We start from the raw sequence: 22,112 nt of genomic DNA, 5'->3' as shown, positions 1-22,112 counted from the left end.
ATACAAATCATAAGCAATTAAACGCTCTATCGGCAGGTGGCTAGTAGAAAGCTTTCCAGCGACACAGATTACAACGATTACAAGGCTCAAGGTGAGAGTGGCGGTGAGAACATACATAGGAAAAGAAGGTTGTTATCGCCTCGATACAACCTCAGTCGTATCGCTACGTGAATGAAGAAATATCAACAGTTCAAAAATTCTGCCCCTATGGTCCGAGTGGGTCAGTCGCAGTAGCTGCAGTAAAACATGTCGAGAGGGGGAGGGTTCCGATTAACAACGATTGTGTATCCTTACCTGTTTCTTTGCCCGAGTTTCCTCAGGCCCTGACACCAGACTAAGACATTTTGACACAGGAACCTATATGTCTAAGTCTGTTGTCAGGGCCAGAGCAAATCCGGGCTACTTGTTTCTTAGTCCGCTAACATTCTGATCGCTCGTCTGTTACATTTCTGTGCCCTGACTTTTGGGCATCGCTTTGCTTACTGTAAGTTTCTATTGCAATATCATACTATTCTTTCAAGCACAGTAAAGGCTACAGGTACTAGCCTCGTCTGTCAATGTACCCATAATATAATCTTGGGTGTATTGACAGACTGGTAGTACCTGTGGTAATGGGGGTGCAGATCATATCAAAATCAAATCAAATCAAAAGTTTTATTTAACGTCGGTATGGTTAAAGCCAATACAACATAAGCTCTAATGAGCTATTAAAACCGAAACATAAAAGACATTAACAGTTACACAATAAATATTTAGCAAAACATATTAAAAGATGAGCACTATCTAATAGGCCTAGTGGACATGATATATACACCGACTATAACGTCAAACTCCAGCGGTTTCAGTGTGTATGGGTCTGTGCAAGCCTATAACTTCAGACCGATACTCCTGGTTCAATAAGGCCATTGACTTTGTATGCAGTCTTCTTTACTGATGGTTTAGAGGCGCTTATACCGATATGTTCCTTTGATGACAGTGTGTGTATTCCACTGTAAATCATGGCTCGACAGATGGTACAATGTATCTACAAGGTAGTATAGGGTCTGGTACGTACGGGGACCCATTTCCAATTGAAAAATGAACCTGTGTTTTCCCAATCTCAGTCTTCTACATTTTACTCTGCAGCACTCTCTATATATATCATTTACAATTGTATAGTATAACTATATCAGTGTAGGGAATCACATGACTTAAGTTGGTGAATCAACAAATTTTATAAATGGCGGCCAGCAGTAACTTTGAAGTGGCAGGAGAGGTAAAAAACAGAAAGACAGTAAGATTAAAGAACCACGTGAAACGAGACAGCCCATATCACTCCGACAACAATTCCTCATTTGTTCATATTTAAACAACCTGTCATTTCATCGTAAATTTTTCAAACATTCAGAGAAATTTATGTTGGTGATTTGTTCTGATGTTTCCCACGAATAAAACTAGTTCTTGATACTACCGTCCAATAGCCCCGTAGTTATGATCCCATAAGCATATAATTTGCCAAATTTACGATTTTAGATAATATTCGGTTACAAAACTTGTACAACGACTTCGCAAATTCCATTTCCAGTGTGATTTTTGAGATGATGAGTTCCCACACAAGTTTTAAAGTGAACAGAATGTGATGAGAGACCACTAATGATGTGTAATATCAGTATTTTACTCGGTCATTATCTATTCAAAAACACATATCACCCTTTATTTCTGTGTGGTTCATGAACAAAACACAATATTAATTAGAGTAATTCACATCAAGACAGTAAGTCCTTTGTTCTGTGTTTTATCTCCCTCGAAGAAGAGTTCCAACTTTAAGTTGTTTTTCTAACGGAGTTACTTGCCTATTTACTATAATAAAGAGAAATATATGAAGAATGTCAGTAAGGCGTTTCTCTTGAACAAAACATCTCTTACACGTGGATTCAATCTCCGGACCTCAGCTAATGTGTGCTATCTGTTATGTTGTCTGGAATAATTTCAATAGATCTAACTCTCCAAAAGTGCCACGTTATTTAACAGAAACATGTATTTTTTCAAAGTCGGAATACAATATGGTATCCAATTGTAGTTGCAAAGGTAATTGTAGGAATTCACCCGGCGTAAATTTATAATTTAACATTATTTAAAAAATAAAGTTTCAATCAATTGAAAAAGATTTACAGGTAGCATATATACATCTAGTATGCATTATTTTTTCCATCTATGCAAAAATACATATCTGCTCATTATGTGGGGAAAATGTGAAGAGCGCTTCCGGCATGTATAGTCACGAAAAAAAGACATCAAAAGCAAGCCCCATATAAATGCTGCGATAAGCTTTACTTTAGCAAGGCCAACTTACAAAGGCACAGGTAATGCGGCATAGGTTTAATTGGAATCATATCTATACCATATACCACCTGATCAACCTGTTTGCTTTGGCATAAATGCAGATAGCACATAAATTAAGTAATTAATTAGGAATCGGTGGCCTTGTCGTGATTATGTAATCAGATTGTACATGAGGTATGTGTAATATGTCGTCCTGATTTACTGGTGCTACGACAAACGACTCAAATTCACCAATGGCTGCACACGGTAACTGTTCAGAACTCAGCTCAGGTACATGATTAAAGGTGTTCTGGGAGGTGTAAAAACATCAAGGATGCCCAGTTTCTGTACTTATACGCTTCAATCTCATATTTAATAAAATATACCACAGAATGACAATACACACATTTCTGTTTGTCTGTAATGCAACGTCAATATTCCGCACTCTGTTCTGATAGGATGTTATGCGTGGTCGAGGCTTAAAGTTTTATAGCTGGCGTGTACATGTTTTCAAGCAACCAATCTCAATTAACGTTAATATGTGGCATATTTATGAACAAACTGTCCGTCACAGTTGAATACGATTGTCACACATCATGAATACAACCTGTTACCCAAAAATTAAGTACTGTCAATGTGAGAAATGATAAATTTTGACGAGCTTTGCAAGGTATTTATTTCATCGCCAATTAGCTGATAGTTCCAGTATTTCCATAAATTTTGTGTTTCAACAATCCGAAATGTGTGTCAGGAGGATTCGATCTATCAATAGATATTAATCAAATATTGTTTTTCTTTCGAACTTTTTTCCGATTCTTATAAACCTAAATTTTCAGTATTTGATCAGAAGTTTGGTTGGATGAAGCCGACATTGTTCGCAAAAATAATAATCTTGGCCTATTTTGGTAGGTCATATTGGTCTAATGGGAATACAATGTACAAAATGTACATATATATATATAAAAAGTCAAACAACTTCCTCTTGGTATGCATGAACGAGTCTTTGCAAAGTGTTAATAATATCAATACCTATTTTTGAGTGGTCAGCTGGGCAGTGGATAGCACACTTGCCTTTCACCAAGGTTGCCAGGGTTTGATTCCCCAAACGGACTTAAAAGTGTATGGTGTCACTTGCCTGACCACGTCACATTAAGACCCCTGCATGCCCACATACGGGTCAATAAGAGTGATTGATATGAGTTGAAATAACTTGTTTTATAATTGGTATAAAATAAAAAATAGGAAAAATTATTTTTGAAAACATAAAATGGACAAGATTATATAATTAATACTCTGTTCCCTTTTACTGTGTTGCCCAATTAATTGTTTTGAAACAAATGCTGACTAATAAATTGCCAAATTTGTTAGCCTACTACATTATCAAATGGGCAAGGCATATATGAACATCGATTTAGTTAATTTTATCTCATTATGGCTCATCTGGAACGAATAAAACATTTACAAAATAGCATATAAGAACATTGCTGTCCTGGTCACTCATCACATTCTGTTCACTTTAAAACTGGTGTGGGAACTCATCATCTCAAAAATCATACTGGAAATGGAATTTGCGAAGTCGTTGTGCAAGTTTTGTAACCGAAATATTATCAAAATTCGTAAATTTGGCAAATTATATGCGTATAGGATTATAACTACGGAGCTATTGGACGGTAGTGTAAAAAACTAGTTTTATTCATGGGAAACATCACAACAAATCGCCGACATAAATTGACATTTGGCGACAGTTTCTCTGAATATTTGAAAAAACTACAAAAAAATGACAGGTCGTTTAAATATGAACATATGACGAATTATTGTCGGAGTGATATGGGCTATGTCTCGTTTCACGTGGTTCTTTCATCTTACTGTCTTACCGTCTTCTCCCATCTTACTGTCTTACCGTCTTCTCCCATCTTACTGTCTTACTGTCTTCTCCCTCTCCTGCTGCTTCAAAGTTACTGCTGGCCGCCATTTTCAAAATTCTTGGATTCTTAACCTAAGTCCTGTGATTCCCTACACTGTATATGGTATCTTTGGCATCTCATCCTGACCCGTCTACTGAATGGGGCGACATAAATGACATTGCTTCTTCTTTAAATTTGGATTCAGTATAGTTTAAAAATTGTGCAATGTATAGGTATAATTCATGACGGATGAAATATATAAGCCCGTTTGGCCTTTTGTTTTATATTGCTTATTATTCCTTTTTGATTATTTTCCAGAACTGAGAGGTTCAGTAGTCCATTCAGTATGAAAGAGGTTGAGCCATCATTTTGGAAGCTGAGAAATAACCCTGGGGGTGCTGGTTCAGTTTTGCGTTATTTTGGATTTCTTGGTGTTTGTGCTTTTATTATGTACAAAAACTCTGATGATTGGTTTGGAACCCCGAAGGAATTCCAAGAAGTGGTTGAATTACAAAAGAGAGTTGATGAAAAAAGAAGACGAGAACGTCGAGAGGAACTAGAACGGACAATGTCAAGGGATGACAACAGATAATGTCTTCACAGTTGTAAGTAAACAATGGGTGTTCAATTTATGTTTGAGTTATCCAGGTGATGGAACTACTCTTGAGGTATCCAGGTGTTGGAGTTACGTTTGAGTTATTCAGGTGTTGGAGTTACATTTGGGTTATTCAGGTGTTGGAGTTATGTTTGAGGTATCCAGGTGTTGGAGTTATGTTTGAGTTATCTAGGTGTTGGAGTTACATTTGAGTTATTTAGGTGTTGGAGTTATGTTTGAGGTATCCAGGTGTTGGGGTTATGTTTGAGGTATCCAGGTGTTGGAGTTACGTTTGAGTTATCCAGGTGTTGGGGTTGTGTTTGAGGTATCCAGGTGTTGGAGTTATGTTTGAGTTATCCAGGTGTTGGAGTTACGTTTGAGGTATCCAGGTGTTGGGGTTATGTTTGAGGTTTCCAGGTGTTGGAGTTATGTTTGAGGTTTCCAGGTGTTGGAGTTACGTTTGAGGTATCCAGGTGTTGGGGTTGTGTTTGAGGTATCCAGGTGTTGGGGTTATGTTTGAGGTATCCAGGTGTTGGAGTTACGTTTGAGTTATCCAGGTGTTGGAGTTACGTTTGAGGTATCCAGGTGTTGGAGTTACGTTTGAGTTATCCAGGTGTTGGAGTTACGTTTGAGTTATCCAGGTGTTGGAGTTACGTTTGAGTTATCAAGGTGTTGGAGTTACGTTTGAGTTATCCAGGTGTTGGAGTTATGTTTGATGTATCCAGGTGTTGGGGTTGTGTTTGATGTATCCATGTGTTGGAGTTATGTTTGAGGTATCTAGGTGTTGGAGTTATATTTGAGGTATCCAGGTGTTGGAGTTACTTTGAGGTATCCAGGTGTTGGAGTTATGTTTGAGGGATCCAGGTGTTGGAGTTACGTTTGAGGTATCCAGGTGTTGGGGTTGTGTTTGAGGTATCCAGGTATTGGAGTTATGTTTGAGGTATCCAGGTATTGGAGTTATATTTGAGGTATCCAGGTGTTGGAGTTACTTTGAGGTATCCAGGTGTTGGAGTTATGTTTGAGGTATCCAGGTGTTGGAGTTACGTTTGAGGTATCCAGGTGTTGGGGTTACGTTTGAGGTATCCAGGTGTTGGAGTTATGATTGAGTTATCATGTGTAAGAGTTTTGTTTGAGTTATCCAGGTGATGGGGTTCTGTTTTAGTTATACTGTCATATGTCATAGTTAAGGGAAATTTAAAGAATAATGTATAAGTCGTGTTACACTCAGTCCAGTATTTTGTTGTCCGACAATCTCTTAATAAAATCTGTTATTTTGACTTTGGTAATGATATTATATCTTTTGACTCTAAAAAATAGATTTTTCTTTTCTTTTGGCAGGTTCCATGGATGAATGTGGTTATAAATGAGTGAAAATCACATACATCTACTTCTGTTTCTGATCATACATCCCATAGATCATCTTAAATCCATTATCAGGACCATTAATTAGATCAGAGATGCAGTCACACTCGGATGCCAAGACAGGGTCTCGTTTGGATGCAAAAACAGAGTCTCACATTAGCTACCTTACACTGGAGAGTGACCAGGTAGTGAGAGCGTTGGTACTAATGGAACAGATCACCTCTTCTTCTAGAGGACCTTTCGGCAAAATCAAAATGGTGCAAAACTCTGTCGGCGGTCATTTAACTATGACCTCTACTTCAGCAAGGTTACTGAGTGCTATGTCTTTCTCAAACCCAATTGTAAAATTGGTGGTTAACTCTGCACAGGGACATCTAAAAAGATTTAATGACAGCGGACATTTATTGATGTCAATAAGCCTAAATTTGATATTAGAATCTTTGAAATTAGTCATCAGTCGGAAGATTCTAATGGATTTGTTCGAAATATTCTTAGGTATGTGCTTAGAATATCTTGGCGACAAAGATAATGAGATTCAGACAGATGTTGTATTTTCAGATTTGAAACAAATGTCATCTATTGTAAAAAGCATACTGATTTCAAAACCTCTCTGTAGGTTTTCAACAAAAAACTTAAAGGTGTGTGGTGATCTATTACTGGAGACATTCCTATCATCTCTGCCCAACAACAACACTGTACAGAACGTGTCGGACGGTGTGAACGTAGTGGCCTTCGATGGGGACACAGTGGATAAATCCACCATTCTTCATGGACTCCTTCTTCAATGCCCAGAAATAGTGTCCCATTCCAAACAAATCATGCAAATGCGTACTTTGAAATCTGAACAGGATGGCAGTTATACCCTTGTAGCTTTTGTAACAGTCTCAATGTCTGGAGACACGGAAGAGGTAGGAAGCATGCAGTTCGAGTCAGATATGTGTGTGGATACAGATCACTGTTTCCTTGACATTTTAGAGGAATTCTGTGACAAACTGACAGCTGAGAATGTGGGGCTGCTACTTTGCCAGCGAGTGGTTCATCCCCGACTGAAACAGCGACTCCGGCAACAGTCCATTGTGGTAGTGGATAGACTGGGTGTTACCATGACAGCTTACATACAGGATGTGTCAGGTACGATCAACCCTTACGTTGTAGCTTACATACAGGATGTGTCAGGTACGATCAACCCTTACGTTGTAGCTTACATACAGGATGTGTCAGGTACGATCAACCCTTACGTTGTAGCAGGGTAAAACAGTACAATATATAGCAACGGTAAATTACCTTTACAATACGTATTGGCAGGAGGAGATACTCATAACAGGGGAAAAGTTAAAATAACAACATATTGTAGCAGGGTAAATACCTATCCAATCAGGTACAGTTTAAGGAAATACTCATACATTGTAGCAATACCCCTACAATGTTCTGTAGCAAAAGAAAACACTTTTACAATGTAGGCTACATGTATATATATATGTGTGTTTACTAAAATACATTTAGTTTAAAAAAAAAATGTTTAGCACTGAGCTGGATTAGCCTGAGTTTTCTCTGTCCCCGACACCAGACTTTGACATTTGGACAGATAGATGTCTGGTGAAACAATAATCTGTCAAAATGTCTTAAGTCTGGTGTCAGGACCAGAGGAAACTTGGGCTTTTAGCTGGATCAGCTGGATCTACCAGTACCAATTTTAATTCAGTTGCAGTGGAAAAGATGTTCCAATTGTAGCTGTTAATAAAATCAGTCCACTGTTTTGTATTAAATGACATCTCTCAAACTACTGTCAGAGCTGAGTCAACTTTTGTATTAAACGACATCTCTCAAACTACTCTCAGAGCTGAATTCAACCAAAATTTAGTTGCTAGTGTCCTTTCCCCATGGGAATCAAAACTTATACAAGACTGTGTCTATAAAATCTGGCATCTGTTACAGGAGCTGTTCCTATTAGATCTTTCCACAATCTTGATGTGCAAATGATGGGGAAAGTGGCTGGTGTTGAACATAAGATTTTTCAAGACAAAAGTTACCTGCTCCTGTCACCATTGGCAGACAAGTGTGTTGTGACCTTGATCCTTTATAGTCCAGAGGAGGAACAGCTGTCTGAACTGAAGGTAGTAAGTTCTGCTCGAACCAATCAAGTTGTGGATGTTATCAGGAATCTGACACAAGTATTAAAACTTTGTGTTCTCGTCAATATTTTGAAGGAAAAAATACAACTTGTGGTCTTCATCAGTGGAACTTGAAAACACCTCCGAATGATATTCTCATATTAATAAATATTGTTAGGTAAAAGTTATTAAACTATTCTTGCAGATACAGGAGCTTGAATCAATAACATTTTGATTCCATAATGTTTGATAAAGTTCATACTTTTGGCTTAAACCACATAATTGGATAACAGTGGTGGATAATTTTTAAACTTAAAAGTTGTGCCATTTGCTTTGAATATTAATATTCAATGCATTGATGGGAACTGCTGTTATTGAAGTTTTATACATGAATGCCTACAGATCCTGTGCTCTTCCTGTTTATTGTCCCTCCGTCACCTGGTCCAGTCCCCCCGAGCCCTGCTAGGAGCTGGCTGCTGGCAGAAGCACCTTGCTGCTGTACTGAAAAATAAGGTACCATTGTCCAAACATATCTGACAATAATATTTGTTTATATCTGGACTCCATTTTTTGTGTTGTTTCACAGTCCAGGTTCTGGAGGGATCTTTCTCTAATTTCATATGTAAGCTCCCCTTGGTCCATAGTTAAAAGTTAAGGTTTATTATCTCTATTTCTCAGAAAGTACTCCAGGGATCTTTCTCTCTTTTTAGGTCACCTGAGCTTTAGCTCAAGTGACCTATTGCTATCTGTTTTCGTCCGTCGTCGTCCGTCGTCCGTTAACATTTTACATTTCAAACTTAAAGTCAAGTTCTGCTGGGCCGATTGAACTGAAAGTTGGTAGGAATGATCGCCTCATGGTCCTGACAAAGTGTTGTTATTTTTCGGGTCGATCAGAAATCCAATATGGCCGCCACGGCCGCCATTTTGAAAACCTATTTCAAACTTAAAGTCAAGTTCTGCTGGACCGATTGAACTGAAAGTTGGTAGGAATGATCGCCTCATGGTCCTGACAAAGTGTTGTTATTTTTCGGGTCGATCAGAAATCCAATATGGCCGCCACGGCCGCCATTTTGAAAACCTATTTCAAACTTAAAGTCAAGTTCTGCTGGACCGATTGAACTGAAAGTTGGTAGGAATGATCGCCTCATGGTCCTGACAAAGTGTTGTTATTTTTCGGGTCAATCAGAAATACAATTTGGCTGCCATGGCCGCTATTTTGCTACTAAGTTCTAATAGGCCGATCTCACTTAAAATTGGTCTAGGAATGATCAGCTCATGGTCCTGACAAAGTTAAGTTAACATTATACTATTTTTTACTCAAATTGGTACATATTTCAACAACAAAAATAAATATTGTAGGACTCAGGTGACCGTTAAGGCCCATGGGCCTCTTGTTTTATATATAGGTTCCCCTTGATAAAAACACTCATGGTTCTAATGAGAATTCAACCTTCTTATGACAGTACTTCTAACAAAGTAAGAATTACAAATTTTTAGCATTATGTTGATCTGATAAAGATCCTTTCATGGTGGGCACCAAGATCCCTTGTTATTTTAAAGGAAAACATGTGCTTCCAAGAGTCTAAATGAATAACTTCACTTGCGGTTTCAGGTCAAGGCTAACCGTGCTGACATCGTAAGGAAGACAGGGTGTACAATTCTGTCCTTGACACAAGCTTGTAAGGTCTTCACCAACACCCTGGAAAAGATTGCCGTGGGAACAGGACATGATGGACAGGATCATATGTCTGATATTGAATATGGACACCTCTGGCGCCTACCAAGGGGAAGTAATCCAGATCCTGAGGTTGTCCTTAAGTGTGCATGTGGAGTCTTCCAGCAAAATATGTCAAAATTGAATGATCTGATTGGATCACCTGGTATTGTTGTAAAGACAGGTACAAAAGAAGACCCAAATGGGCATTCCAGACTTGACATTAAACAAAAAGATTTGGATGTGATTTTAGATTTGTCGGCCCCGTGTGTGGCAGCACTGACATCAGGTGTTCTCACAGCAAATACTGTTTTGTCTATTGGACAATTCATACAGGACAACAACTAACAGCCCAGGTGTCACTCAGCACACGATATCAACTAAAGGTCGCAGGTGTCACTCGGTGCACAATATCAACTAAAGGTCGCAGGTGTCACTCAGTGCACAATATCAACTAAACGTCGCAGGTGTCACTCAGCACATGACATCAACTAACAATCCAGATGTCACTTGATGCAGGACAACAATTAATGACTCGGTCATCACTTGATACAGTACATCAACTAACAACCAAGGAGGTCCTGATGTCATCGAAAGTTTGGGTCTACCTCAAGCAGAGCTCAAACTTCACCTCCCATACACTAGTCATTAAGACTTCAGTTCAAACTCAGCTTGAGATGGACGTATATTGTTCTTGATATTGTGGCCATGTGTCACTCAGTACAGATGTCAACAAACACAGGAACACTAGAAACTGGATCTCACTCAGAGATTTAAAAAAACAAATATGCTCTGTAAACAGGTGTGAAAGTGTCTTTGATTTTAAAATGACAGAAATGGTATTAAATCATTGGGTATGTATTTGTAGAATAAACCATGTTTCATAGTCCATGTGTATTGGTTTTTGTATTCATATAAACTGTGTTTTCAGACCAATAGCATCAGATTGTGGGCTGTTTAAATTACCGGTCATCAGTCTCTTTATAAAAATCTTGTTAGTATTATTTCTCAAGTACTAAACAGATCTTTCTCAAATTTCATATGTACTTGTAGTTTCCCCATGTTTCATTTTCTGACTAATCAGAAGAACAAGATGGCAGTGATTTTGACGCAAAAAATATTTGTTACCACTATTTCTCAATGTGACAGATCTTGCTCAGTTTCAAATGTAGGTTCCTCTTTGGCCTTAATCTATTCTGAAATAACTACCTGCTATAATAAAATTGTGATCGCTACACCCTAAAACTATTGCCTCCAGACAGACATCTTGAATTTGACTGTTCATTTTTTGGAAAGTATAGATCTTTTTCAAATCTCAAGTGGGCTATTTTTGTGCCTTATTTTATTTGGCTATCAGAAATCTCTCTTTGACTGATGGAGAATGTAAACTTGGATTAAAGTTTTATTTGTATCCAGTTAGCTAATTTGTTTTTGTTCAGATACAACTTATATTAACATGCTTTATTTTAAGAGAGAGCCAAAATTAGAAAGAGGGCTTAATTGCAGGCACCCACCCTGTTCCCAGTACATTTGAGAGTAGGGTCTTATTTGCAGTCAAATACGGTAATCGAGTAGTACAAATTGTAAAAATGATAAAAATGTCAGCAAGAACATATCACCAGTTGTGCTTTATGAACCTGTATACAACTTTCAACTATTCTAGTAAATAGGTCAAAGAACAACCTCACTTGAAGGACGAGTTTTGATTAAAAGCTATGACAATTTGATTTTACTGTTGATATGCTGATCAATCTAACCGATAAAAAATCAAACTTACATAGAACTTGTGAAGACGTTATACAATGGTGTCATGATCCCATTGTTTTCTCTCATGACAAATTTGTCGATGGGATATGGTGGTCCATAATTATGCAGGTGTTCCCATTTTCTGCTTCACTCTAGCGACTTACGTCTTCGTATCACAAGTCAGTGTCACCATAACTCTATATAAAACAAATTGTCATCACTCTAAAATTTCCTAACGGATTTGAACAAACTTTATGCAATGGTCAAGTATGGAAAAACAACTTCGTTTTTTAACGAATTTTCATAAAACTTAGGCAGTAGTCAAGTATGAGGATATTTCCAAATAATTTCTTCAGGTTGGTTAGTATAAATTGTATACAGGTTTTATATAGCACAACCAGCGAAATGTTTATGTCTGATGTTTCGATGGCATAAACTTTTAATCATCAAAACTATAGATATTTTGATCATTCAGAAGTCATTGCATCAACAAATTTGACCCTGTGACCCAGGATTTAAGTGAAGGCAATTTCTTTTTGCTAGCTTTCTACTTCACGTGGCATTACCAGAAACCTACTAGTAAAATATCTTGACTAGTTTTTTGGTTCTTCAGAAGAACTTGTAAGATTTTTTTCAACTTTGACCAGTGATTCTTAATATTTTAAAATAAAGGTAAAGTCATTTCTCTTTGCAAAACTTTGTAGCAGAACATACCAGCAAGTTACCAGCCAAACAGTGTGACTAGACTTTTCCGTTCTTTAAAAGAAATTGCAAATATTGCAGTATGTGCATGTGTTGTCAAACACCCCTTTCATAGTGGGTCCATTAGGCAGATTGTTTTTTTGCTATACAAGTTTTGTTGAACACATACAAAGGTTATGGTACATTATGTATTAAGATTATAAGACTGCCTGGCAGTAAGTATGATTTTTTTAGATACCAAAAATGTTGATCCCCTTTTTGCCATTAGTGAGGGGTGCCCCTGGAACCAGTCCCTTTTACTTCACAGACCTGCCTCCTGTCACATTGGAATACTTCAAATTCCTATCATTTGGTTGTAATCTCTTCAATAGTTAATAAGAAACAAGAGGCCCATGGGCCTTAAACGGTCACCCGAGTCCTACACTATTTATTTTTGTTGTTGAAATATGAAGTGGGGATAATGATGTTAATCATCCCTACCAATTTGGGGAAAAATAGTTAAGTATAAGGTTAAAGTTAAGTTTGTCAGGACCATGAGTCGATCATTCCTACCAAGTTTCAGTTAAATCGGCCAAGTAGAACTTGACTTTAAGTTTGAAATAGTTTTTCAAAATGGTGGCCATATTGGATTTCTGATCAACCTGTAAAATAACAACACTTTATCAGGACCATGAGTTGATTTTCAAGTTTCAGTTAAATCAGACCCTTAGAACTTGACTTTAAGTTTGAATTAGTATTTTCAAAATGGCGGCCGTATTGGATTTCTGATTGACCCGAAATATAACAACACTTGGTCAGAAAAATGTCAGTAACATTCCCATGAAGTATCAATAAAATCCCTTAGACAGTATTTCAGCTTAAGTTGAAAATGTAAAATGTTAACAGACAGCGGAAGAAGACAGATAGCAATAGGTCACTTAAGCTAAAGCTCAGGTGACCTAAAAAGGTGTTTGGATACTGTAGGGAATAGCAATTGATCACAACACGTAGATCATTCTACCTCTTTTTTCCACAGATATGGGAAAATGTCACCCACAAACAAGCATGATTTGGGGGAAATTAAGGAATATTTACAGAAAACTAATTCTCGACACCTTAGACTTGGATGTGCATTGGCATATAATTTAGTACATGTTATACTGGTATACACCATGAAATATGCTTTTCTTCTTTCATTAGCATGGTCCAGTAAAAAAAATAATTAAGAAGCTTTAATAATTCAGAGGCAGTATAAACTTGGGTCTTGGACAAGATGCAGTCTTGTAAACTATACATCTATGATAAAATTATGTTTTTTGCACTATGAAGTCCCATTGTTCTCACCGAATTTTGAAATGGGTGGTTGAATTGAAATAGTACACTGTAGCTGGCATGCAATGGATATACACTCGCATGCTATCTGTTGACCTATACACCGAAAAATACCTGTTCCAAAGTTGCTTGATGTTGACCTATTCACTGAAAAAATACCCAGTTCAAAGTTGATGAATAAATACTGATTTTGTCGGCAACTCACTTTTATTGCGAAAATAACAATTAATTATCTATAAAAGTGTGAGATTGTGTTAATTCTGCCTTGGGCGAAAAATCTGTAATATTCAAGCATTAGCTTGCATCACAGTTGGGATTATATAATAGAAATTTAGCCCTCAACCGAAATTGCAAAGTAACCAGATCCCACTCAATTACATGTATAGAATTTTATTTCTACTTTTGTAGTTAGTAGTCATATTAGACACAGGGGATTGTTTAAAATGTCTAAACCATAATATATATGCTGTACTGATATGGATTATCAGTCACTTTGGCTGTCTGACAGGGGGTTCGTGTATAGCATATAAGATATGTATTAGACATTTGCAATTGTAAAATTTTACAAACCCCTGTGGTTATGTTGTAAGATATTTGTAACAAACCCCTGTGCATAAGGTTTACACTTGTGGCCATTTGTAGAACATATAAACCTAATGCAAGTTACATGTATAAAGTTAATATAGATTTAATTTCCATCAACTATTCTCATGTATTGTATTCAACAGTCTCCATATCACAAGAGTAAAACTATATCTGCAACCAGTTGTCTTGAATATGCGGGGCATGCATTTCTCATTTAAATTTACAAACATCACATGGGTCAAATTAAACTACACAGGAACCTGGATTGGTGAGGGTAGAATTTGTTCCCATTCAATCTTTGTATACACTAGGTCTGTCTAAGACGCGTTCCTGGTCAGTATACGCCGTCTGCTTGCGACCAGTAGATACTCTCAGCGTCGCAGTGTAGCAGAAACAAGGGGCCGGAAACAAGGATATGGTTTTGGACACAATGTTTTGGGAGAGTTCCTTCTTAGACAATATTCCTCAAGCCTGTCAAGGGCCGTCTAACGTTCCTTCTAAAAACGCATAGGAATCTCTTGTATCAATCACAGTATCTAAGTCTTTACGCTGCAATGTTTTTCTTTTGCTCTGCATTGTACTGTTGATCGCATCCTTGGACAGCATTTGTATAAACATTTCGGCTGCTTTTGCCAAAGCCACTACCGCCTCGGAGCTGGCCAAGGAAACGTCGGGGTCACTCTTCATTATGGCCTTTACTCTTGTAATTGGGAGTTTGGTGATTCGCTCATTTGAACTGGGTTCTTGTGCTGAAGAATCACCAACATCAGGGTCTTGATTTGGCGTGTCTTCTGCATTTTCTTCTGTGTTATCCATCTCAATATTTTCTTCCTCTCCCGCCATTTTTCTGAACAAATCACTTCCGGTATAAAGTTATCTCCTCTTGCGTACGTAAGGCCAAGCAAAACTAAAATACAGTTGGCCGGCTGCTGGCTGGTCTGCTCGGCGCGTAGGGTAGATAAAACTATGGCAACACATAGTGACATACTGTGTATAAATCCCCCATTCGTTTGGGGTTGGGGACTAAGTGCAGAGGGGTTGGAAGGCACATTAACATATCTTATTTCGATGTCAGCTTGTGAGGTCGTTTCGGTAACAAGACGAAAGTCTTTTCGGGATTGTATTTTTTCTCCCTCCGTTTTGGGACATGTCAAAAGTCGTTTCGGGATTTTTTTGACTTTTTTAAAGTTTAAACAATCGATTGGATAAAAGTTATTACAACTTATCATAGCTTTCTCCCGTCATACATTATACATTTACCATTACATGATTTTAATAAAACATGAATAAATATATGTTATCACGGACTTAGATAACAATTCCGTGATGTAATGTATTCTCACTGACATAAATACACAACATAAAAACATCATTCAAAATATATTGCTGGATTTGATGAATTGATTCACATGTCTAAAATACAGTCTACGTGTTTCACGGGTTTACTTTCGTGAAATTTAATTTCAATATAGTCTAGCACAAATAAAATGCTTAAAACATTGTTAGAATCAATGTTAACTTCTTCGTCTCTTAATGTCAATAATGGAGAATATAGTGAATTGAAACATATTACATGTATAACAATATCAAACAAGGAATCAACGGATCAATAACGAAAGAAATTGAATGTTGAATGTTCTAGTTCCTCTAGATCTGTATTTGATAATGAGATTAGTTTCACCAGCACACTGTCAATTGGTTGGTAGGTATCCCCTCAGGCTCTAGCTATATAGCAATCTGTTAACACTAATGATTCTAGGCACGGGTAATTCTTGACACAGGTCAGTCTAAAACCATACTTGTGTACTTACAGGATTTTTTTATGAAACGGGAGCGAAATGTAATTTATAAATGCTAATTGTATATGTCCCGAAACGACTTGATTAAGTCCCGACAAATCTTGTGTCATGTCCCGAAACGACCAGCATTCATAGGAATGCTATTAATTATTCACTTTTAAGTAAGACTAGTTGTAACAGCTAGATGTTTATTGGACGTGGGAATGAACTACATAATTTATATATATGTCATACTTGCCAACTTTTTGAAACTTCCATGGGCGAGATTCTGGTTTTATTTAATATACTGGGAAACAAGTCTTGAAAGTCAGGTTTTACTTAATGTACTGGGAAACATGTCTTAATGTCAGGGGTCTGTAAAGTCAGGTTTTATTTAATATACTGGGAAACAAGTCTTAAAAGTCAGGTGTCTGTAAAGTCAGGTTTTACTTAATATACTGGGAAACAAGTCTTAAAAGTCAGGTTTTACTTAATATACTGGGAAACAAGTCATAAAGTCAGGGGTCTGTAAAGTCAGGTTTTACTTAATATTGTGTTGATAAGTTTTAAATAGATATCATAAAATTGCTTTTGTTTGTATACATGTATATTTCATAAAACTTGTTTGTAATACAACTTTAAAGAAATATGCCTAAATTTTCCTACCTTAAGTACTACATATATTTCAGGCTAGTTACGTTCTCAGATTTAAGTGTTCCTTTATATAATTAGCTACACCCAAGAATAACAACAAAGACATGTGTATGACCAAATGTAGTTTAATAAATTAATCAATGGAATTGTGTGTTTTCCATTCAACCATACACACAGCTATGATTGGCAGTTGGTGACAAAAAGACTGGCTAGAAAAGAATTATTTGCTTATATTCCATTCATTAATACACGGAGGTAGAAAGCCAGCAACTGAAACTTACAAACAACTCAATCATACCATCAACAAAAATAGCAACCCATTAAAATAGTGGTAGTATTTACAAGCGTACAACCAATCAAATCGGTTATCATAAAAAATAAAAACAGAAGTCCTATGGGAAGCTCAACTAGATAAGTGAACATGCAGTGTATAGCGTATGGTTCAAGTTCAGGCTGAAGAACACACAAAAATGACAGTGAATGTATGCCATTTTTATTTTGCCTCTTTTTAATATTTATTTTTTTACAACAAGATATATGCATACCTTTTAAAATGGCTTCAGTTGTAACAATCTAAATGCATGATGTTTTTCTAAACCCGATATATTGGGAAGTATTATTTTGTATTGATGTGATTAAAACCTACAGGTGCGTGTTTGTCTTACAAGTAATATATATATTTATACATGAAGATATGTGATATTGCATACATTACTCACCACCTCCTGTGATACAGACTACTGACATATATTGCATTAGATGCAGTGTACAACTATATACACATAACCATACTGTGTAGTAGTCATATTTACTAAATTTCATGTCAAACATTTAGAGACTACTGAGTTTGGATGTCGTAGATATCCGATACCTGTTAACTCTGCAAATATGCAGGACCTTTTAAAACCTGAAATCTGAACTTAAATTTTTCCAGTCATATTTTTTTTTCGGTTGAACTGTAACTTGTTTTGATGTTTACAAGCTCCAGCTAGGAGGTGTAACAAACTAGTGATAAACCAAGGCATAATTTAAAGCTGAGATCAAATCCGAACAACATAATTCAGGATTAAAGAAAATCCCACAACAAAATAATGAATAAAACGCGAGGTGAAATACACACTAGTTTTTATTATGAAGCTCTTACAACTGCTTTAGATTTCCAAAGCACATCATTTAAATTAGACTGTTTTAATAATATACTGCACAAAGTAACAAGATTTGACACCAAAGCAATGATCAATATTTTGTTTCTCTTCGTCAAGGAATTCTAAATGGTTTCTATTATTTGTTCTGTCAAAATTCCTTGGGAAGGAATACTATAATTATCACAATGACATAACAAAAATCACCAGCACTTAAATATTTTACAACTTTCATTTCATAACAAAACATACATAAGTTTGTATTTGCATTAAATTGTATAGATATCCTCCCGTTCACATGCTCTTGTGATCTCACACCCACAGACACACACACACTTATAATTATACAGCTAATCTTAAGCCTGAGCGTGAACTACTGAATGTGTCATAATGAAATATGGAAGGAAAGTGTTGTGACCCTCAATATGCATGTCTCATTTCTACACTTATCTACTCCATGACTGTGTTGCTAGGTAACAAGGGTGGACAACTTCTCCCTTCAACGAGACCCCACAGATCGATATATTCTGTAACCAGGCATACACTCATTCATAACCTGCAAGTTTTATATCATCTTTCAATCAATATTTTGCTTTGTTGATCCTTAAAACAGATTCTGCCAACAATATTCTAATGACAGGGCCATAATACAAAGATCATTTACAACAGCTTTAGTGGATGGACATATATCTCCTGTGTTAACCACAGAGGCAAGTGTTTATATAATCATGCCATGGGCACATTCATTTATAAGTTATTTATACTTAAAGCTGAAGTGTACTCCTCTCCATAATCTATTCATCTTTAAATAGCAACACTGCAAGTTTCCATGACAACATGTTAACTGTTTCCTAAATTTTCCATGAAAACAATCTACAAGTTCCCCAAAGTTTGTTGTTCCTCAGTTTTTTGTACTATTGTTATTTAAACAAGATGAATGGAGAGTGGAGTGGCCAATTTGGCTCTAGATGATGTGATGAATATGATAGAAGCCTAGAGACTGCTTGGAGTCTCTATTAAGACATAAGAGGTAGCAATTCCTGATGAATAATCTAAGCAGCCTTAAACACTTAAAAAAAAGAAGAATTCCTGACATCATTTTTCAAAAAGCCATACAAAACTTTTAACTAATATATTATGGAGATTAACAATTCATAATAAATAGAAGAATTCTGCATGACAATATTTATTAGCCTTGATTTGTGATGGAAGCAAGACTGAATACTTTAAGTAAAAGATAATAATACAGTACTGGATCGCTATTTAACACCTCCTCATAACTTCTGTACAGGTTGTCGGTAAAATACATAAAGTTCAAAGCTCGACTGGAGCTTGGTCGACCAGACAGCTCAAGGAGCACCCTTTAACCATAAGAGTTTGACAAGTCTACACTACAGAAGCCCTAGCTACTCCATGACCAACTTGTCAAGTTTTATACAGATAAAACAGCCCTGCAACAGGCTTACTTAATGCCACACTCGTATTGCACTAAAGATGAATTGTAGCATCACAGTCATCACAAATCTACAGCAGAACAAACATGTAGCCTGTAAGAGCATGCCAACACTGAAGGGATTAAAAGACATAATCATTACTGTTCTTTATACAATTAAAATTTCCTGCAGTGTCTTCCTATTTTGTGAGCAATTCATTGTCGTAATGGTGTCCCAGTGACCTCCTCTCCACATTTCACCTGTGTCCGGACTCTGTGTCAACTTATTTATTCTTCAAATTGTACGGCAAGGTGGTAACTACCAGCCTGTTCTTAATTTACTCATACCTGTCCGAAAGTAGATTCCACTTGTCTTAGTTTAGAACGAAACTACAATATGGTTTATTATCGAAGTATCTATTTCTAACTCAAAAGACCCCGATGTAAATTAAAATATACATGGCAAATTTTTCAAATATTTGTTTCATAATAAGCAGCACCAATATCAAGAAATTAACCAGTTGACAAAAAAAAAATCAACAATAAGTAAATACTGAAACAATTTCAAAGATTAGTCAGGACAACTTTATGTAAGTACTGAGAAAAGGTCACTGTTCTATTTGGTGAAAAATCAAATAAAAAGTTTTTCACCATAATGAAGTACCTACGTACTCAAGTTCAACAAGATGGCTTGAAATAATTGACCAGAACCAAAGCATAAATGAACTTGGAAATCATTGTCTTTAAAAACCACAGAAGAATTTCTGAAACAGGTTCACTCTGATTAATGCTGAACCTTGAACATGCATTCCAAAGTTTAAAACTGACAGTTCGGAATGTTCTGGTTAAGGTTTTTTTAAAATGCATTACCATCTATGAAAGGCCATGTACAGCATTTCAAGAAATATCTCGTCCCTTGAAGCTTACAAGGTGTTAATACCAGTCTAGCACTTGTGTAGTATAAACAGTACATTCTGACTTGGACCTTCACCGCCACACAATCATGTAGATACTGCCCCATCAGAAACATGACTTTAATCTTTAAATAGTGAAAGACAACTACTATATATTTGTATTTATCAGTATGAAGTATACTAGATACAGGTATTTTACTACTACAGTGTGGACAGTATCACACTTGACATGTTATTGGTTAGTCAGTTTAAACATCCCCTACCCTGCTATAGAGTTACATATGATACTTGTCTATCAAGTTGCGATATGAAGTTACACAGATTATAAGGATTTAGAAAACCGATATATAATACCAGGGACAACAATGTGTCCAGCAATACATTGTATTCTGTAGTAGCAATCCACAGCTATATTGTAAAGAGACGCAATAGTATTGTAATACAACATAACCATTTTGTTGTGATCAGTTCCATAAAGGTTAATATACACTTGATTATAATAAAAACATTGTTTTACAATGCATCCTTTTTACTGTAGTTGTAGTACTTTTGTTATACATTGTTTTATATATGTATTGTGATCAATACCACATAGGAAAGTTATACATTGTAAAACCTGTGCACAGATGGAGCAGTATACATCAGATATAGTAAATCTGTACAAAAACACCACGGCAAGAGAAGACAACTGCGACGGCGACAAAACCAGCAAGCCTTGAAGCCACGATGACTATTGAGACCAGTGTGTGCGATGAGAATGACATTTGATGACAATTTGCTGACAATGATGAAATGGAGGATGCACTGTACATTGTTTTTAAGTGTTATTTAATAACGATTAACATCAATAGGGTCGACTTGTCAGCTGGTCTGAGCTGGCTGTCCGTCCACGCGTACTTAAGTCTCCATAGGAACGCCGACTTTCCTGTAATAACATAAAATGTAGCTGGTTATACTATTAGTGGTCTTAAAATGTCCTTAATTCAGTAGTTAAACACCTGTGGTTTACATATGGAAATGAAGACACCTAATAAATATGTAAAGCACCATGATTATATATAATTACTTATTTAGTTATGAAATGTATGTGTAGTTTTCAATGTACTTATATGAAGAAAGTCTACAATTAATATATAACTTAATCATACCAAGTATATTGAAGTTAAGGAACTGATCTTTAGTGTCACAAAATTCAATGATATCTATCTTGAATCCTGACAAAAACAGAAACTGATGAAGAATAAATCATACTTGTGACAAACAGAGATGATAGTACAAGTTATAAATGACATTATATGCTGATATTATATACAATGGGTACAGACTTGATACAAGGGGGACAGATTAGATACAAGGGGTACAGACTAGAAACAATGGGTACAGACTTGATACAATGGGTACAGACTAGATACAAGGGGGACAGACTTGATACAATGGGTACAGACTTGATACAAGGGGGACTTGATACAATGGGTACAGACTTGATACAATGTGTACAGACTAGATACAAGAGGCCCAGAGGGCCTGTATCGCTCACCTGGATACCTAAGCAATCATGGCAAACTATTCTCCAAATGAGATCAAGGGAATATGCCAGACTCTAAGGCCAATTTTTGTAGCATAGCTATATTAGATTTTTCATGCCCAGAAATTTTATGTATGGTTATGGGGTGGGGATCTCAACTGTTTCCAAGCTTTGACTCAGAAACTAGGTCCCTAGAGTTGTGGCCAGACCCCAGGATCGATTCTAATATCGTGACTGCATTTGTCTCTTTTTGCCAAGCATTTGTATATATAGTTTTGGGGTGGGGATCTCAACCGTTTCAAAGTTATGACCCAGGGGCCAAGTCTGCAAGGGTGG

The 22,112-nt window shown here is 36.6% G+C and overlaps 3 protein-coding genes across 22 annotated transcripts in view; 1 reads left to right on the top strand and 2 right to left on the bottom strand.

Moving 5' to 3' along the window:
* Positions 1 to 23: 23 nt before the first annotated feature.
* On the top strand, positions 24 to 10,876 carry LOC110454908 (McKusick-Kaufman/Bardet-Biedl syndromes putative chaperonin-like). Of its 4 annotated transcripts, XM_021504702.1 has the most exons (7): positions 110 to 220; positions 4,524 to 4,810; positions 6,139 to 7,293; positions 8,098 to 8,276; positions 8,676 to 8,786; positions 9,886 to 10,373; positions 10,411 to 10,876. In XM_021504702.1, the coding sequence occupies exons 3-6, from the start codon at positions 6,258 to 6,260 to the stop codon at positions 10,333 to 10,335; spliced, it is 1,776 nt and encodes a 591-aa protein (XP_021360377.1). In that variant the 5' UTR covers positions 110 to 220; positions 4,524 to 4,810; positions 6,139 to 6,257; the 3' UTR covers positions 10,336 to 10,373; positions 10,411 to 10,876. The 4 variants fall into 4 exon arrangements, with proteins under 4 accessions (XP_021360376.1, XP_021360375.1, XP_021360377.1 ...); XM_021504701.1 differs by lacking the exon at positions 110 to 220 and adding an exon at positions 24 to 91 and having other exon boundaries at positions 9,886 to 10,876; XM_021504700.1 differs by lacking the exon at positions 110 to 220 and adding an exon at positions 64 to 103 and having other exon boundaries at positions 9,886 to 10,876.
* A 3,542-nt stretch (positions 10,877 to 14,418) lies between these two features.
* LOC110454927 (DNA polymerase epsilon subunit 4-like) lies at positions 14,419 to 15,204 on the bottom strand. Its single transcript, XM_021504743.1, has one exon. It carries the CDS (start codon positions 15,172 to 15,174, stop codon positions 14,806 to 14,808), a length of 369 nt encoding a protein of 122 aa, XP_021360418.1. The 5' UTR covers positions 15,175 to 15,204; the 3' UTR covers positions 14,419 to 14,805.
* A 1,668-nt stretch (positions 15,205 to 16,872) lies between these two features.
* Positions 16,873 to 22,112, bottom strand: part of LOC110454909 (kinesin light chain-like) — a 56,413-nt gene continuing 51,173 nt past the window's right edge. For 13 of the 17 annotated variants that reach the window (XM_021504706.1, XM_021504716.1, XM_021504703.1 and 10 more), the window contains one exon: positions 16,873 to 21,176. In XM_021504706.1, coding sequence (XP_021360381.1) covers positions 21,096 to 21,176 — 81 coding nt within the window. In that variant the 3' untranslated portion in view covers positions 16,873 to 21,095. The remainder of the gene's footprint in view (positions 21,177 to 22,112) is intronic. The other 4 variants (XM_021504717.1, XM_021504719.1, XM_021504718.1 and 1 more) reach the window with 1 other exon arrangement.

This window comes from Mizuhopecten yessoensis, unplaced genomic scaffold (assembly GCF_002113885.1).
Source record: "Mizuhopecten yessoensis strain PY_sf001 unplaced genomic scaffold, ASM211388v2 scaffold8111, whole genome shotgun sequence".
Taxonomy (NCBI): domain Eukaryota; kingdom Metazoa; phylum Mollusca; class Bivalvia; order Pectinida; family Pectinidae; genus Mizuhopecten; species Mizuhopecten yessoensis.
This window is presented reverse-complemented; position numbering and strand designations above follow the sequence as displayed.

Coding starts and splice junctions, on each gene's coding strand:
- LOC110454908 (XM_021504701.1), top strand. CDS start 6,258: ATGCAGTCACACTCGGATGCCAAGACAGGGTCTCGTTTGGATGCAAAA. Junction 8,277..8,675: donor AACAGCTGTCTGAACTGAAG/GTAGTAAGTTCT, acceptor GAATGCCTACAG/ATCCTGTGCTCTTCCTGTTT. Junction 8,787..9,885: donor CTGCTGTACTGAAAAATAAG/GTACCATTGTCC, acceptor TTGCGGTTTCAG/GTCAAGGCTAACCGTGCTGA.
- LOC110454927 (XM_021504743.1), bottom strand. CDS start 15,174: ATGGCGGGAGAGGAAGAAAATATTGAGATGGATAACACAGAAGAAAAT.